Source organism: Centruroides sculpturatus, unplaced genomic scaffold, assembly GCF_000671375.1.
Source record: "Centruroides sculpturatus isolate CEXI.00-Female unplaced genomic scaffold, Cexi_2.0 scaffold2035, whole genome shotgun sequence".
Classification (NCBI taxonomy): Eukaryota; Metazoa; Arthropoda; class Arachnida; order Scorpiones; family Buthidae; genus Centruroides; species Centruroides sculpturatus.
This window is the reverse complement of record NW_019386296.1, coordinates 39,013-57,063: the sequence shown is the minus strand read 5'-3', so window position 1 is coordinate 57,063 and position 18,051 is coordinate 39,013. Positions and strand designations below refer to the sequence as shown.

The window sequence follows — 18,051 nt, the reverse complement described above, 5'->3', positions numbered from 1 at the left end:
GCCGTTATTGTCAACAAAAGTATAAAAATATTAGACTTGGAATAATAGAAATTAAATTAAAATAAATAAATAATAAGAAATAAATGAATGAGTAAATAAATAAATACATTATAAGTATTTATGAATTTAAAAAAAAATTATACGCGAGAATCGAACCCGAGAACTCAAGCTTATAAATCAGACTCGTTACCACTCTGCCACAGGACGCTCAAATAGAAGTACGTATAATTTATATATAAAGTGCTAACAAAACTTTAAGTTCGATTTTCTTGATTATATTTGAGTATTGCACTTTAGTATTTTACAGATAGTACACTAACATCGTGTACTACCTCTACACCATAGATCATCAAAATCCGTTACCCCAAAGCCGTAGGCTCTCCTTGTAAGTTATGATTTATATCAATGAGATGGTAAATAGAAAAAAAATTGTGTATTTAAAATAACAAAATTATTCAAATGAATGTGGTATTTTTTTAGCTGTTCTTACAATGCTTACATTTTAAAATCATTAATTTAACTTATCAATAATTAAGAATAAATATTTATCGTTATCAAATATTAGTTGGTGATTAAATATACAGTAGTCACCACTGAACTTAGACCAGGCTGCAGTTAACATGCCATCCAATAGATAGGTTTAAAAAAAGTAGCTTTGATTCTTGCATGAATGTTTTACATAAGTTAAAACAAAAATACAGTAATTAATCTTTATTTTTGCTAAATATCAACTTGAATATCTTGCAAGTTTAACAAAATTGAGCAAGTCAAACTTGAGTCACAAGCGATTGTTTTTAAAATCATTGAAAATATCGTCTGTGTAAATTTCTACAATTAAAGAATCAGTATCTGTATACAAAAGTTTAATGTTATCTTTATAATAATTTTTAAATATTCCATAATATATTTGATACATATGTAACTTATTCAACTCTCAAAAACCTATGTATAATGGTTTATTGAATAATAAATTTGTTCTCTTTAATCTAAAAACACTACACTCTTTGTTGATTATTTGGAAACCTTCTAGTGCAGGATCGTTTAGATATTTTTTACATTGATCTTTATTCAATTCCACTTTTAAATTAATTTTTTTATGCACATTTTGCATACATTTTCCATAAAATCTATTGTTCAGTAATTTAAAAAACTTTTTGCTGAATTGACTTTTGCTATGTTTTTATTTTTCATTATTAAAAATATATATGGTTTTAAGTAAGGTGCTTGTTTAAAAGAAATTATTCTATAGATTTTTTTTTTTAAATTATACCTTCCTTTAGATAATATTTTAAGTTTCTATAGTGTATAATATAACATAATTTATCTTTTAAAGTTGGAACTAATTTTTTAATATTATTAAAATTTAGATTTAAAGAAGATAAAAGTGATTTCTGATATTCAGATAAATCTTCATATTCTATTTTTTAATGATTAATGCAAGGGGAAAATTGTTATGTCGATGGTGAAGCGAAACAGTCTATTCTATCTATTTCAGATTCTGAAGAAACATTTTTAATATTAAATTCATCAATTTCAGTTTGTCATAATATGGGAGATATTGAACCATACTCAATCTGTATAGAAATATGTTAAAAATTTCCTTAAAACAGGTCCTTGATCTCACACTTTGTTTTTAATATATAAAAATATAAACATACATGAAAGGGTATACAAATAAATGTTTGGCTTCAAGGCATTTCAGAAAAAATGTTTGAGACAAAATTTTTATTTTTTTAACTTCATCTGAATTGAAATTTAAAATACTATGTTCTATTTTAAAATTTGACTTTTGGCTTGGATAGCCGGTAAAATTCATCCAATAAACAAAGCGTTGATTATAAATACCCCTCAGTAACCTTAATATTGCTTTGCAGTTATTTTGTAACATACCACAAATGTTTTTGGTCCACCCTAGGACCTTCTTTAGATGGAGTTCTAGAAAAAACCTTTTCTGGTGTGATTAGTGTTTTATTCAGTTTCCAATGCATTATGATGAGAAGGCATCAGATCTGTGGCCAATCCTCATACCTTGTGTTAAGTTCTGATGTGCCTTGGTAAAAGGTATCACATTGCATGGATCTGAACAGAGAGTACATTCAACCATTGCCAAAAGTAAAGTTCAGAAAGATAGTCAAGATTTTGATCTTGCATAGTTGCTTTGTTTTTCTGAATGTTGTAAGATTACTGATATTCTTCTTGTCTTTGTATCATTCCAGTGTTTTATTAGCTCATAGATCAGATTCTTTAAATTTGTCATAATCCTAAATATTTTTTTATAATAATAAATTATTCAGTTATATAAAAAAATAAAAATTATTTTATTTATCCATGTTTTGAACGTGTTGCATTAAAAATAATCACAAACTCCAAATTTATAAATTTATAAATGTCTTAATTTGTAAAAGCTATAACATTTTTAAGACACATTTAGAAAATATCATCATTATATAAAATTTATTAATTATATTTATTAATTTTAATAAATTACCTTAACTGTTTTAAGTGGAGATTGAAACCTTTTAGTCTCTCTCCTCCTGCTTGTGCTCAGTATGGATGGAAATGTATTGGAAAAGATCTTATTCAGTGTGTAACATGTAATGAAATTATCTGTGGAAAGTTACCAGTTCTTTGGAAGAGTAATGTGTGTAAGTAATTTTAATTAATATTTATACTGATTAATTTTATATAACCAAATAGAATTTATCTTTATCAGCTTGTTTTTAATCCACAAATGCAGAAGGAAAGCTAAAAAGTTAATTTCTAATGTTTGTTTATATTTCATTTATGTGATTTTTGTTTCTGGAAATCTTGAATGCATATCAATTTACTTTGTCTAAGCATATATAAACTTGCAAAATTTTTAAATATTTAATGTAGAAGCAGTTGAAAATAATTTTATTCATTAATGTCATCATTGCAATCAAATAATTGTGCACAAATAAAACATACAAAGTGGTCTGTTTTAATCAATCCAGTGGAATAACTTAAATATGCATTCTACAGAAAGAAAATCATTGAACCAAAAATGTTAAGACATCGAGAGGGTCACAAGGTAGTGCTATCAGTTTCATCATAGATGGTGCTACAATTAGTGAAAAGGGGTAAACTTCATTTTCTTAAATTCTTAAACTTCACAAATATCCACAGATTTACATGTATACCATGTGGTAGTTGCATATAACTTCTGATAAATGCATTTTTTGAAAAAATTTTTTGAATAAAAGTTTATTTTTGATGTAGAAACAGGATATGTAATAAGAGGGTTCCCATTTAAGAAAATAAAGTTGATCCCTTTTCATTGACTAGATCATCTATGATGAAACTGATAGCCCCATCTTGTGGCCCTCTTGAGTTTTAACATTTTTGGTTCAATGATTTTCTTTTTGTAGGATACATATTTTTCAAGTTAATCCACTGGATTGATTAAAATGGACCACTCTGTAATCGTGACTGTTTTTGTAATGTCACATACTTCTTTCATTATTTTATTAATTGAAAAAATAACAACAGGTTTGTATTTTTATGCATATCTATAACTCAACAGTTTTAATTATAATAAGTTGAATGGAAAGTGAGTAAAATTTAATATATTTATTTTATTATTGTTAGCATTTCAATCTGGTTAATTCTTTTTTTCTCTGCTTTTGAATGCTCATCAGTACCAAGAGAATTTAGTAATTTGTCTAAGTTATGATTTATATCAATGAGATGGTAAATAGAAAAAAAATTGTGTATTTAAAATAACAAAATTATTCAAATGAATGTGGTATTTTTTTAGCTGTTCTTACAATGCTTACATTTTAAAATCATTAATTTAACTTATCAATAATTAAGAATAAATATTTATCGTTATCAAATATTAGTTGGTGATTAAATATACAGTAGTCACCACTGAACTTAGACCAGGCTGCAGTTAACATGCCATCCAATAGATAGGTTTAAAAAAAGTAGCTTTGATTCTTGCATGAATGTTTTACATAAGTTAAAACAAAAATACAGTAATTAATCTTTATTTTTGCTAAATATCAACTTGAATATCTTGCAAGTTTAACAAAATTGAGCAAGTCAAACTTGAGTCACAAGCATAAAAAAACATAGACTGCTGCATCATCCCCATCAATGAACATAGACCACTGCATGTTTAATACTTTGTTGCATCATCTTTTGCGGCCAAAACACCTTCCATACATTTCAGCATGTTGTTGACTGCATGTCCACATTCATCTTCCATTATGGAATTCCAGACAGTTAGGATGGAAGCTTTTAGTTCTTCAACTGTCTGAGGACATGTTTTTTGCATACGTCTCTTCATAATGTTCCATACATTCTTGGTGAAAGATCTGGGCTGTTGGATAGCCAAGGAAGAATTTCCATGTTTTCTGCAAGCCACTGCTTTGTTTTTCTGCTTGTATGACATCTTGCTGGAAAATGCAAGTTCTATTTGGATATATTTTGCTATGGACAGAAGTAAACACTGTTGTATAATGATAATGTATTGCTCTAAAGCAAGTGTTCCACCAAGAAATGTCAACTGACCCATACCACTGGCACTCATACATCCCAAACCATGACACTGGCAGGAAACTTCACTGAGCAGTTTAACAATGATGGATCATTAGCTTCATTGGCAGATCAAATGACACTTTTGCTTTTGTCTGTTGCTGATAATTCAAATTTTGATTCATCAGATCACAGAATTTTATGCCACTTTTATTGAGATCAGGAAAGATGTTCTTTGGTCAACTGTACCTGTTTTTTTCTTTTGATGTGCTGTTAGCAAAGGTTTTTTATGTGCTGCATAAAACCAGAAATGCATTTTTTGAAGTCTCCTGTGTCCTGTGTGTTGTCGAAAACAGATACATTCTTTCCAGTTATATCATTCCATATTGTAGTTACACTCAATGCTGTGGCATAGTGGTTGTTTTTTATGTTTCTTTTCAAACTCGTATCATCAACTTTTGAAGTTTTTTGCTGATATCCAGCACTTTGTTAGGTATAACATGGCTGTGGTTAGTGTAAGGAACAATAATCTGGTGCACTGTTGTCTTGCTTAGCATTAATTCTGTACTAATAGCTCTCTCAGACATGACATGACTGTTTAGCGATGATAGCATTTTTAAAATCTTCTGAAACAGCTTTTCTATTGGGCATTGTAGACAAAATGCAAAAGTTTTAAAAATGCACCTTATATCATTCACAGGATCACTGCAGGCTAAAATGAGGCCAAAAGAATCTATAGTGAGGCTAAAATAATTAGTTGTTTCAGAAATACTGCAATTGTAACATTATTTAAATGCAAATTTTCAGCTGGTCTATGTTCATTGACAGAGGTGACACAGTGGTCTATGACTCAAGTTTGACTGGCTCAATTTTGTTAAACTTGCAAGATATCAATTTGATATGTAGCAAAAATAAAGATTAATTACTTTATATTTGTTTTAAATTATGTAAAACATTCATGCAATGAATCAAAGCTACTTTTTTTTAAACCTATCTATTGGATGGCATGTTAACTGTGGACTGGTCTAAGTTCAGTGGTGATTCTGTGGACTGGTCTAAGTTCAGTGGTGATTACTGTATTACTAATAAGGTACTACCTAAATGAAAATTTTTACAGCAATTAATAAAGAATATTATTAAATATAAAATCTCCAGTAGACGTTTTGAGCAAATAGTAAAAGATTGAGGAGTTTAAGGGTCCATTTACACACAACAGTGAAGTGCCGGCACAGTGACCGTTTGGTGACAGTGATGTCCAGCATGGCACGGTGACAAGTATTTACACACAACAGTGACATGACCGTGCTGTCAGTGGTCATGGATTTTTCTGAAGATGAATTGGCTATGATAGCTATATGTTTGGATGAAGAAGAAAAAGAAATGCAATCAAGAAAGTGCTGCAAGTGGATACATCAAGTATGGACAAAAAATATCAACAGAATGGGAGTTTCATACTCTTTATAAAAAATTGAGATGACAAATCTATATTTTTAAAAAATTTTTTCGAATATCCCAACATGCATTTCATATTTTATTAAACAAAACAGAGAAAATATTCATTTTGTAACCAATGTTCATGTATTTCGAATGAAATAAATCAAATAGAACAGGGTGTTGATGCACCATTTCAATTAAATGTTCGTCATCCATTGGAAAACAAAATTTACCATCAGTGAAAATATCGTTTCCATCAAATGTACTTTCACGGTACGGTCATGCCACTGCCACTGCACAGTACTGTGACAGACAAGTCTGGACAGGGTGGTTTAAAACTAGGTCAACGATTTCTCACAGGCAAAAATTCACTGCACTGTGCCAGCAAGCCACTGTTGTGTGTAAATGGACCTTAAAGGTGGAAGTGAAAATATTAACAGTGTTGGATTACAGAAGCTTGTCTTTCTGTGGTTCAAGATAAAATAGTGCAAACAACAATAAAAGTGCTTAAGGATGAATATGGGATAAAGATCAAGGAAGAAATTATTATGAGAAAAATTATAGAAGGTGTGATTAGGCAATTGTATTTAGGGTTTAAGGATAACCAGAAAGTTGGTTTACGGACTGTTCTCCTTTGTCAGGAATATTAGCTGAAGTACTAGTACAAAAGACTAAAGAAGTAATTAAAGGATTAATAACAAGAAAGAAAGAAAAATGATGACAGAGTTAAGGATTAGAATTAGATGTAAGGTTAAAAATGATAAAAGGATGATATAGGAGTTGAGGATGGAAGGAATTAGAAATAATGTAGAGTAGAGCATTGATTATCCAAATACCAATCAACTGAAATATCGGTTAACTGAAAACGATCCAGTTGGCAAATTCAAATTTCTGCTGGTGCTGTGGTGCTGCAATATTTAGCTATATCTTGGGATACTCCAATATTATTTTTGTTGGTGTGCGTGTTTTAGCTGGCAGCACTGGCACAACCATATTGTATCGTTGAAAATTATTTCTTTATTTTGCAAAAACAAAATAAATATATTGAAAAATATAAAAACAAAAAAATTATATTTCGGAAGTTAATCTAGTATCAAAAACATTCCAATTCAGCACAACACACGTTGAGAGGATACTTAAGGATGCACCAGTATTTGAACATGGCTTTTTTATCCCCATCATGAGTGGTGTGTTTTGCTTCAGCTCATCTGAGAATATAGCCCAAGCAGCTGACATCTCCAGATAAACCCAAGAAAAAGAAAGTTTTGCTTGTTTTGTGTGGTGTTTTTCTCAGGATTGTGTTGTCGGGACATGTGTCGTGCTGAATCGGAACTTTTTGATACTAGATTAACTTCTGAAATACAGTCGACCCCCCCATAACACTGTTGATTATTCCGTTTTATATGAATTCCATGTTGTATGAGTCACTTAGCTGGCCCTGGCTTCGTATGCATTGGATCCCGAAGTCAAAGCATGATTTGAAAAAGCTACTGTTATCAACACACCCCACCAAGAGCATCTCAGGTGGCTAGAGGCCACAGCTATCTACAATGCTGGCTGGCTAACCACGTGCGTTAACCGGAAAGAAGAGCTGACTCTGTCTCTGGCCTGGCAATCACTGTTAGATGCCAACCCGCCACTTCCTCCCCCACCACACAACCATGCATGTCAGAAAGGACCCACTCCATCAGAATTGACATCCAATCCCAACAAATAGAATACACTCTGTCCAGAGAATTCCAGTCGACCTGAAGAAGAGCAAAGAGATTGCTCGAAAACATTTGTCAACAGTGATATACAGTATATATGCATCGTGCACCGGTTACAGATTCCGGATAGTGTAGTGTTAATAAACACATCAAATGATATGCCAAATTCTTGGGCTATGTAAAGGCTATAATTAAATATTAGAAATTAATTTGACAAGAGGTAGGCAGTTTCTCATATTAAATTTAATGACCAATTCCAAATTAAATTTTAGAAATATCTGAATTAAAAATTAACTATTTATAATTATTAAATTTAATATGAGGTGAAAGCATAACTGCCTACCTTTAGTCAAATTAATTAATTTTTATTATTTAATTATAACCTTTACATAGCTCAAGAATTGAATTCTCATTCCAGGTTGGTTCATTCCATGCTGGAAGAAAAGATAGATGATGATGATTCATGCTCCTTAATGCACATTGTACAATTTTCTTTTAATAAACATTATACATAAAATATTTGAGTATTTTTTGGCATGGAACACATTATCAAATTAATTAATTTTTATTATTTAATTATAACCTTTACATAGCTCAAGAATTGAATTCTAATTCCAGGTTGGTTCATTCCATGCTGGAAGAAAAGATAGATGATGATGATTCACGCTCCTTAATGCACATTGTACAATTTTCTTTTAATAAACATTATACATAAAATATTTGAGTATTTTTTGGCATGGAACACATTATCGTATTTTACATTAATTTCTATGGGAAAAATTTTTCACATTACGAGTACTATTCTGGAACAAATTATGCTCATTAAGTGAGGTTCCACTGTATTTAGCAACCATGTAATGTTTTGTAAACAGTTGCTGCATCTTATTATATATACAGTGATACCTCAGTTTTCATCAATAATCTGTCCGAAAACAATTGGCGAAATCCGAAACCAATGAAAACCACAATTGGTGAAATCCAAAACCAATGAAAACCGAGGCAATTATTTCCATATGAATTAATGTAAATCCAATTAATTCATTCTAGACACTCCAGAATACATACCGAAAACACATTTTCTAGAGAATTAATATAGCATTAAATACTAAAAACAATAAGAAATTAATATAAAAGACTAATTAGCATAAAGATAAAAGATAAGATAACTAGCATTAAGATAAAATCAATGGAATTATTTGGCTAGACATGCGGGTAATGTCTTGTATTGTAGAAGCTAGTTGGACATGAGCTTCTAGCTTATATCGCCCTGTGACATAGTTATGTAGTTGTATATGTTTATGATGGTTGTATCGCGGAGAATAATGCCTTCCGAGAGGTCTGTTTAAGGATAACTGGCCCCTATTCAGGCGTTACAGATGTGGAGAAAACCTGGAAGACTTCATGTGGCCATCCCGTCCTGGCGAAGCATGAACCCACAATCGAACTCCCAGTGTTCAGGGAATGGAATCATTGGCCAATGGTGGGCCGTCACAGGGTAATGCTCACACAACAAGAAATAATGCCACACTGAGCTGGAAAACACGTGAGTTGCCCTTTATTTTCACAAAATTAGCAGTGAGATCACTTGAGCACACCGATGAAATCCGAGGCAATCAATGAAAACCGAGACAAATTTTTCACGAAAAAATTGACGAAAACCGAAACCACTGATAACTGAAGTCAATGAAAACTGAGGTATTATTGTATTATGTTTCTGTCTTATCATTATACAGTGTGTTTATAAATGAATGGTGTGGCTTTAAAAATTAATAATAAATCTATTTATTACCTTATATGGGCAAACCTTACAGCATAAGCAGTGGCAACTGTCCAAGTTCACAGGAATGTATGCAAGCTTCTTAATTGTGTTCTTCACCAACACTGGATTGGACGTGGTGCAACAGCAGATAACAACCTGCTCCCCTGGCCACCCTGTTTGCCAGATTTAACATCCTGCGATTTCTTTTTGTGGGGATTTGTTAAAGATTGAGTTTATGTACTGTCAATACCCGTGTCCATCAAGGAACTGTGTGATTGGATAAAGCATGCACTGTGTGATTGGATAAAGCCATCATAGAAGACATGCTACACCACGTATGGGAAGAATTTGATTACCGTGTAGATGTGTGTCGTGTGACCATGGGTGCACATATTGAAAGAATTGTGATTAATGCATAAAAATCTTGGACAGTTGCCGCTGCTTATGCTGTAAGGTTTGTCCATATAAGGTAATAAATAGATTTATTATTAATATTTAATTAATTAAAACTGCACCATTCATTTATAAACACCCTGTATATCAGCACTCCAGTTGTTTTGGAGTATATTTTATTCCGGTCTTTTGTTGTTTATAAGCACTTAACCATTTTGTATGTGTTGTATTCTTTTGTAATTGTTTTTATTTTATAACTTATTACTGCATTCCTGTGCATGCAACATTCAAATAGAATGAACATTATGTAAATTTCTGTTTTTGTTTGATTTGTGTTTTACCAGTAGAACCTGAGAATGCCTTTGTAAAGGTTTGAAATTTATTGATTTGTTGTTCATTAAATTTTTCATTCTTTTAACTGGATTTTAGGTTTGGGAGTATTATTGTTTTATTCATTATAATTATTAAATTTAACAAGAGACGGTCCCCTCTACTGACAAAATAGTCCTGGAAAAGTAACCTGATGTAATCCTGTGGTGGTTTGGCTTTACAAATTTATTAGGTTTCGTGATGTTTGTTTGTAAAAATTATTTTTTAATAAAATCTGTGGAGCAACAAATGGTGCCCCACACAATTTTAACTTTGTGCTAATGTGTCTTAGTGTTCCTTAATGCATAACTTTCCCAGCAAAAATATTTAACTCATTGGTGGATTTTTTTTGTCACCAAAAATCAAATAAACCAAATTGGAGATTTGTGTTTTAAAGAACTGAACTTTGAAAATTTATAGTTGTGAACTTTTCTTTAAATTATATTCTTTGATTCTGTTGGAGATAGGAAGAATGCCTTCTGAAAATGTTTTGGAAAATAAAGTTTTTTTAGATTCATTGAATGTGGTTTCATGTGGTGTGTATGTAATTAAATATATTTCTTATTCTGTATATTCTTAGAAAACTATACTTTTAAAATATATAATGCAAGGTTTGTTTCTCTTTTTTAATTTTAGACTACAAAATTTCTATGTAATTAAGTAAGAATTTATAATAATGTAAAATAATATGGTAAATTAATGTTTATTGAATATCAAAACATTATTACAGTATAATAAATGATACTTATCTTGATTTATTGAATATTCTGTATAATTTAATTGCAGATGATGATTGTGTAAATGAAGTAATAAAATCATTGCAAACATCTCATAAGAAACATTGTCCCTGGCCAGTAGCACCTTGTCCAGGTAAGAAGTTTTATCTATAATTTTTATGAGACAATAGCTATTTAGAATTTTAAAAATCATGAATTTTATAAATAAATATTAGTTGTGTTGGAATTTCATCACTTGAGAAATTTAATAACTTGATATATTTTAAAATTATAACACCACAATCTTTTTATTTCAGATAACTTTGTTCATATTGTACCAATTGATAAGAAGCAAGCATTACATGAATTTATGATTTGCTTAGAAACACTTCTAAAAGTAAAAGAAGAGTTACCTTTAATAAAAAATGAGACTTTAGAAATGGTATGTTAAAATTTTTAAAAACAATAATAATAGAATTTACTTTAATAATTTCTAAATGTTCTACATCAAAATACTATAGTTTTTATTCAAAGAAAATTTGAAAGAAAATAATTATTTACAAGATATAATTTTTTTTATAATTTATAAATTATTTAGAATATGCTAAACTTCTTATAAAAACATATTACAGTAGAACCTCGATTATCCGCCCTAATTGGGGACTGGGGTTGGTTGGATAATTGAAAAGTCGGATAACCGAAAAGTATGAAAAAATCCATTATTAGTGTAGTATATTATTATATCCCATGTAATTAGTATATTAGTATATCGCTATTAACCTATTTCGCGTTGAATTTTCATCGATGTTAAGCCTAACAAAAATTTTTTAAAATAATAATCGTCGCTATTGTATCGTTAAAAATTAGAAAATTAAGCCTCGTTTAAATACTGGCTCCCTTTCATGGTCGAATGAGTGTTGCCAGCTAAAACACGTAAAAATAATATTAAAGTAGCCAAGACATAGCCAAATATTGTAGCGCCACATCACTAGCGGACATTTGAAATTTGCCGACTAGGACGGTCGGTTAACCAAGGGGTCGGTTGATCGGGGGGCAGATAATCGAGGTTCTACTGTATATGTAAAAAAATTCCATTAATATTAAAATATTCAAGCATTTTAATCTAGTTCCTCTGGGAAAATTTTTTTCAAACCATGAGTTAGCATCAGTAAAATTTTTACATTTTTATAAGAAATGCCATAAATTCATTAAGAATATTTATGTATTTTTTTAATTTATGGAAAGTATTGTATATAGAAAAAAGTTTATATAGTGTAGAGGGTGTGTCCAAAAAAAATAGATTCAGTGTTATTTTTTCAGTTTTTTAAAGAACAATTTATTATATCAAGATAAAATTTATATTTCTGTAATTAATAAATATATTTAATAATGTACAATAATTGGTTTTTCTTAATTATAATAGAAAAATATACCATATTTTTGTGGATTGTCTGGCATGTTGGAGAGACCATGTGAAATCAGATATTTCTGTATAGTACAAACTGACATGCCAGAGATTTTAAGTGAGGTTATACATCCCTCTCTAAAGAGAACATTAAAAAAACAAATGAGTTACATCAGGTAAAAGCAAACAAGTTTTTATTCTAAAACTGAAATTGTCAGCATTACATCAAAAATTACAATTATATGTTTAATTTCTTCATTTTGTCTTTTTTCTAATTATGTAAAATATATGTGAAATTCTGAAAGTGCTTTTCTTATGTTTATTTTATTGTAATTTGATTCAAAACCACAAAAATAAACATATTAAATTTAAGAAACTTGCTGTAAAGTATCTTAACTTACACCAATTAACATCATCTTTGTGTGAAATTTGAGAGGAAGTTGTTATTTTTAATATCAAGATAGATGGTCAGTATAGACTGCACTGACTACCACCACCACCACCACCACCACCATCTCTTTGTTAATTGTTTTATTGTCTTGTAATTTTGTTTATGTTCTTCCTGATTTTAAGTCAGTCAAATTACAATGTTATTATTTTATTGTACTCAGAAGAATGTTTACTTTAACATTTAATTAACAACAAGTTTTGTTAGATCTGGTTAATTTTATATTTTAGTCAGTTTAACTGGTGTGGTGGTCTCCCCCATTTATATGCAGAATGCTGGTCATTCTGTGAAAATATGGTATTAATTAAAGGAAATGACAGTAATAAAAGAAAAAAGAATGTGTCCAAAAATGATAGACTCAGCTAATGAGTTAGTATATTATTTTATAGTATGTATAATTTTAATAACTAATATAATTCTCATGTTTTAAAATAACTTTATAAATAGGATTAGTCATGAAATTAATCAAATTTCTTAAATAATTTGATATTTAACATCAATTGATGCTCAAGCTTGAACAATTGCTTCTTTTATTTCTGAAGTATTTCAAAAAACTGTTTTCCATTGCAATAAATGTTACTACATTTATTGCAATTTTTAGTTAATATTTTCCATAGATTTTCAATTGGTTCAGATCAGGGTTAGCAGCTGACTAGTTCAGAACATCCCGAATCATTTTTTTCATACTGTTTGTCTTACTATATAAACAGGAGTATTATCTTTTTGAAATATCTAAAGGTGCATTAGTAATTTCCTTTATAAATGGCAAAAGATTTTCAGATAGAACTTGTTGATAGACTTGAGCATCCATTTGTCCTTTGATAAAGACTATAAGCATTGTACCATTCCAGTAAATGCTGCTTAAGTAATGCTCAAACCTATCAACAAATTCTATATGAAAATCTTTGCTGTTTATAAAGGATATTATTAATTCACTCTGGATATTTCAACAAGATAATGTTCCTCTTCATACAGTAAGTCAAACAGTATGAAAAAATGGTTTAATGAGCATAATGTGAATATTTTGGATTGGCCAGCTGTTTTCCCTAATCTGAATCCAATCAAAAGGCTGTGGAGAATATTAACTAAAAACATTTATTGCAACAGGAGACAATTTTAATAATACTTTAGAGATAAAAATAATTTTTGAAGCTCAGGCCTCAATTGATGTTAACATGAATTGAGGCCTAAGCTTCAAAAATTTAAGAAATTAATTCTATGACTAATCCTATTTATAAAGTTATTTTAACACATGAAAGTAATATTAGTGTGAGAAACTGGGGGTTACAGAGTAATACTCTAAACCCTTTTCCCAAGATCTGGAGGATGGTTTTTCCCGACACCAGTTAGGATAGTTGTAGTTCACATCCTAACTCGCAATTATGCGAAATTATCATTAAATAGGAGGGCTATATGTTGAGTGGGGAAAACCATGGGTAAGTTGATAGGGTGGCTGGATCAATAATGGATATCAACACCAGTTTAACTAAACAATAAATTTAATAAAACAGAAAGGAAAGCATATGATACAATAATCTGCTATATACTGACTAAAACTAATATCTCAATTGATCAAGAGAGAGAGAGTGTACAATTCTAATTACTGTTCTAAGTACAGTACCTCAGGAAAAGAACTCTGTAGTTTTGGATCCGGTTCATATGAGGTCAGCAAGACAAACGTGAATTTGGTTGAGGTCAGTAGGGAGTCTTCTAGGAGATAAGAGTCCAACAGAGATGAGACTGGAGGTGAATGGAGAGGGCTTTTTTTATTAGCTCTTTGAACTATGTCTGCTTTGTCATATTATGTCTGCCTGGAGTATGGCAAGATGAGCCGTAGACTATGGTTCCTTTTTCTGGGGATATCCGCCTCGTAGATTGGGTGTGCGGCTGTTATATCTCCATCTGGTGTGGGAATTTGATCAGGTGACCTGATGGTTGCTAATGTTGACACTTTGACTGTGTCGTCACTGGGCCAGCTAGGGTGGTGGGAACTTGACTTGCTGTCAGATTCGCACCATGAGATTTGTTTACATAACAATGTTCCCACGTATCAACAATTAACCCCTTAATGACAACCTGTAATTAATTATGATGTAATTAAGCATAAAAAAATACATAAAAAATACTTAAAACTGAAAAAAAACGAAAGAAATGCCTTAATTTTGAAGAAAAAGCTTCAAATTTTATTTTCCTATGTCTCGCCTGTCTGTGAAATTTAACACGGATGAGTCATTGTTTACACAGCTAGATGACCTTGAACACAGCTGGACTCGGATTTCCTGGGACATTCTCTCATACGTCTCGGGAGGACAAGGGTTTAAAGTAGGGTGAATATGAGCGACACGTATATTTTTAAAAAATTAAGATTTTAATTGCGATTTCTGACCCCCCTAATTAATTAAATTAATATATAAAAAAATCGATTAATTAAAAAAATTAAAAAACTATCGGAGGTCGTTTTTGACATCAGAAACCAGCTTTAAATAACTTTACAAAAGGAAAATCCGTGCACTACAACTTAGGAACCATGAAATAAATTTGATAAAAAACTCCCATTAAAAAACAATTAAGCCTTAATTGAGCCTTATCAAAGGCTCATTAAAATCACAATAAAATTTTTTCGCATGGACAAAAAATTTTGAAAAAATTTGGGGACTAAAAAACATTCCAAAAATTGAAAAAAAAAATTTTGTTAAAAGTGGCCTTAACTACCGAATTAATTAACAATTAGTTGTTATAATTTTTTTTTCAGTTAACTCCCAGATCTCAGGTCAGTTAGTATATTATTTTATAGTATTTACAATTTTAATAGCTTGTTGGGCTGCAATTTGAAACAATTGTAGATCTATAAATTCCCACTGTTTTTTGTCTGTCTTTCCTTAATCTTCAGAATGGTTTAGCTAGATGAAAGTCAAGACCAGATATGGAAAACTTAGAGATAGAAGGCTCTGATTAACTGTATATGAAATTCTGGTCTGGGCTGGAAGTCACATTATTTCAATAAAAAAATTTTCTCTTGAATATGTTATATACATGACTGGCATGACTTCATTGTTAACAGTAAAAGTATGATGTACAGAGACAAGACACTACTAAGCTTAAGTGCATTATAATAAAAAATTGCAGCTTGGCATTGTGGTGATGTCACAATAAATAATTGCTCGTTAACTGAATCTATCATTTCTTGTCATGCTTTTTTCCTTTTTTTTTTGTCATTTTTATTATAGTTCTTCTATAAAAATAAAACTCCATCTCTAATTTTCCAGCACATGTTTTTTCAGAACTATTGAATAATGTTTTCAATCCTTTTAAAAGATTGTTTTCAGGTTCCTTGAATAATGCAAAGTTATTGAAATATTAAGTAATTATTATTAGGCAGAATGAATTTATCAGAACAAAGTTTGAACTTGAAATAAATACATATGTTTTGGGATAAGTTAATATGTATTTGTTCTATTTAAAATTAATTAAGTACATTACATCATTGTGAATCTCGTACTTCATTAATTAATAATATATTTTTTTCTATTTAAAATTAAGAAAACCCAATTATTATTATACATTTTTAATTAGGGGAATACAGTTATCTTGATATAATAGTTTTCTATTATTGTGTGGATCAATAATACATAAAACAATGCATGCCTTTAATAAAAGGCATGCTTTGAACAACATAAAAAAGAAAGCAAATAATAGTTCCAGAAAACAAAACCATTAATAATAAATAGTTCTTCAAAAGAAAAAAAAATGATAGAATGTGTATATTTTTTTGGACCAGCCCTTATATACAATCAAATTTTCAAATAATGTAGCACCTAAATCACTTTTAAAATATTTACTAAATTTCATTTTAAGATATGTTTTTAAGGATTAAGAAAGCTAAATATTTATTTTACTAAAATAGAATATGGTTTTATTTTATGGTTTTATGCAAAATTGATATATGCGAGAAATACATATATTTTTTAATCAAAAAAGACACAGTCTGCTCAAAATTTCTTTTTGAAACCACCATTTCTTCTGATTATGTGTTCCAGAACACCATCGACGACCGGACCTTTCTTTGTAGGCTACTAGGTCATCTGGCTAAAATATTCCTTTAAAAACACACAAAAAAATCCAATTAAAACATTAAAAAGTAAAGAATTGGAACTGGCGGTCTTACAGACGTCTTAAACTTGCATCCTTTCCAGTTAGGGAATTTCAGTCCTTTATATCCACTTGATAAATGCGCTGTTAAATGTAGATTTGGTCTTATCCCTCTGGTGACGAATTATTTCAAAAAAAGTTTTGCTTGTAAAGTTTTTTTTTGTGTGTTTTTAAAAGAATATTTTAGCCAGATGACCTAGTAGCCTACAAAGAAAGGTCCAGTCGTCGATGGTGTTCTGGAACACATAATCAGAAGAAATGGTGGTTTCAAAAAGAAATTTTGAGCAGACTGTGTCTTTTTTGATTAAAAAATAAATTATCATCCGGCAAAAGTTTACAAATACATATATATCGATTTTATGCAAAATTGATATATATATGTATTTCTCGGCAACAAAAAAGGTGTTTTGTTGCCGAGAAATACATATAATTGAAAAAACAAACATTTTCAGCTAATTAACAGGCCATCTTCAGGTCGAAAACTAAATTGGAACGAATATGTTCCATGAATAGAATATAAAAAAAATTTTAATCAAAAAGTTTTTACAAGAGAATAACAATAGAAGAACATATAAAAATAAATAAAATTAAGATAAAAAAAATAACATAAATCTTCAAATATAACTAACTCTGGTCCGAGTTCCTAGTAAATTTCTTAACCATGAACTTCCACGCTGACGGCAGGCTTTCGGCATCTCTCGCATTTAAACAGCCTTCTCTTAGCCTACTTCTATATATTTCAATCTTCTTCGCCATCATTGCTAAAGTTGGGGAAGACAGAAGTTTGATAATGGTTGCCTCGTCCCACTTCACCACAGAGCCTTGGGCCTCTGCCATTTGGGACAAAATCGTTGCAATAGACCTTTTTATCGACGTCACCACCAGGAACTTGGGCATAAGGCTCAAGGAGCATAGATATACCATAAAAAAGGGTCTATTGCCCAAGGCTCTGTGGTGAAGTGGGACGAGGCAACCATTATCAAACCTCTGTCTTCCCCAACTTTAGCAATGATGGCGGAGAAGATTGAAATATATAGAAGTAGGCTGGGAGAAGGCTGTTTAAATGCGAGAGATGCCGAAAGTCTGCCGTCAGCGTGGAAGTTCATGGTTAAGAAATTTACTAGGAACTCGGACCAGAGTTAGTTATATTTGAAGATTTATGTTATTTT

General features: G+C 30.5%; 1 protein-coding gene across 1 annotated transcript in view; it reads left to right on the top strand.

Annotated features, from left to right (window-relative positions):
• LOC111614461 (NIPA-like protein) overlaps positions 1-18,051 on the top strand; it is a 34,399-nt gene that overhangs the window by 4,460 nt on the left and 11,888 nt on the right. The window contains exons 3-5 of the mRNA XM_023355841.1: positions 2,504-2,645; positions 10,951-11,034; positions 11,198-11,322. Of these exons, the coding sequence (XP_023211609.1) occupies positions 2,504-2,645; positions 10,951-11,034; positions 11,198-11,322 (351 nt within the window). The remainder of the gene's footprint in view (positions 1-2,503; positions 2,646-10,950; positions 11,035-11,197; positions 11,323-18,051) is intronic.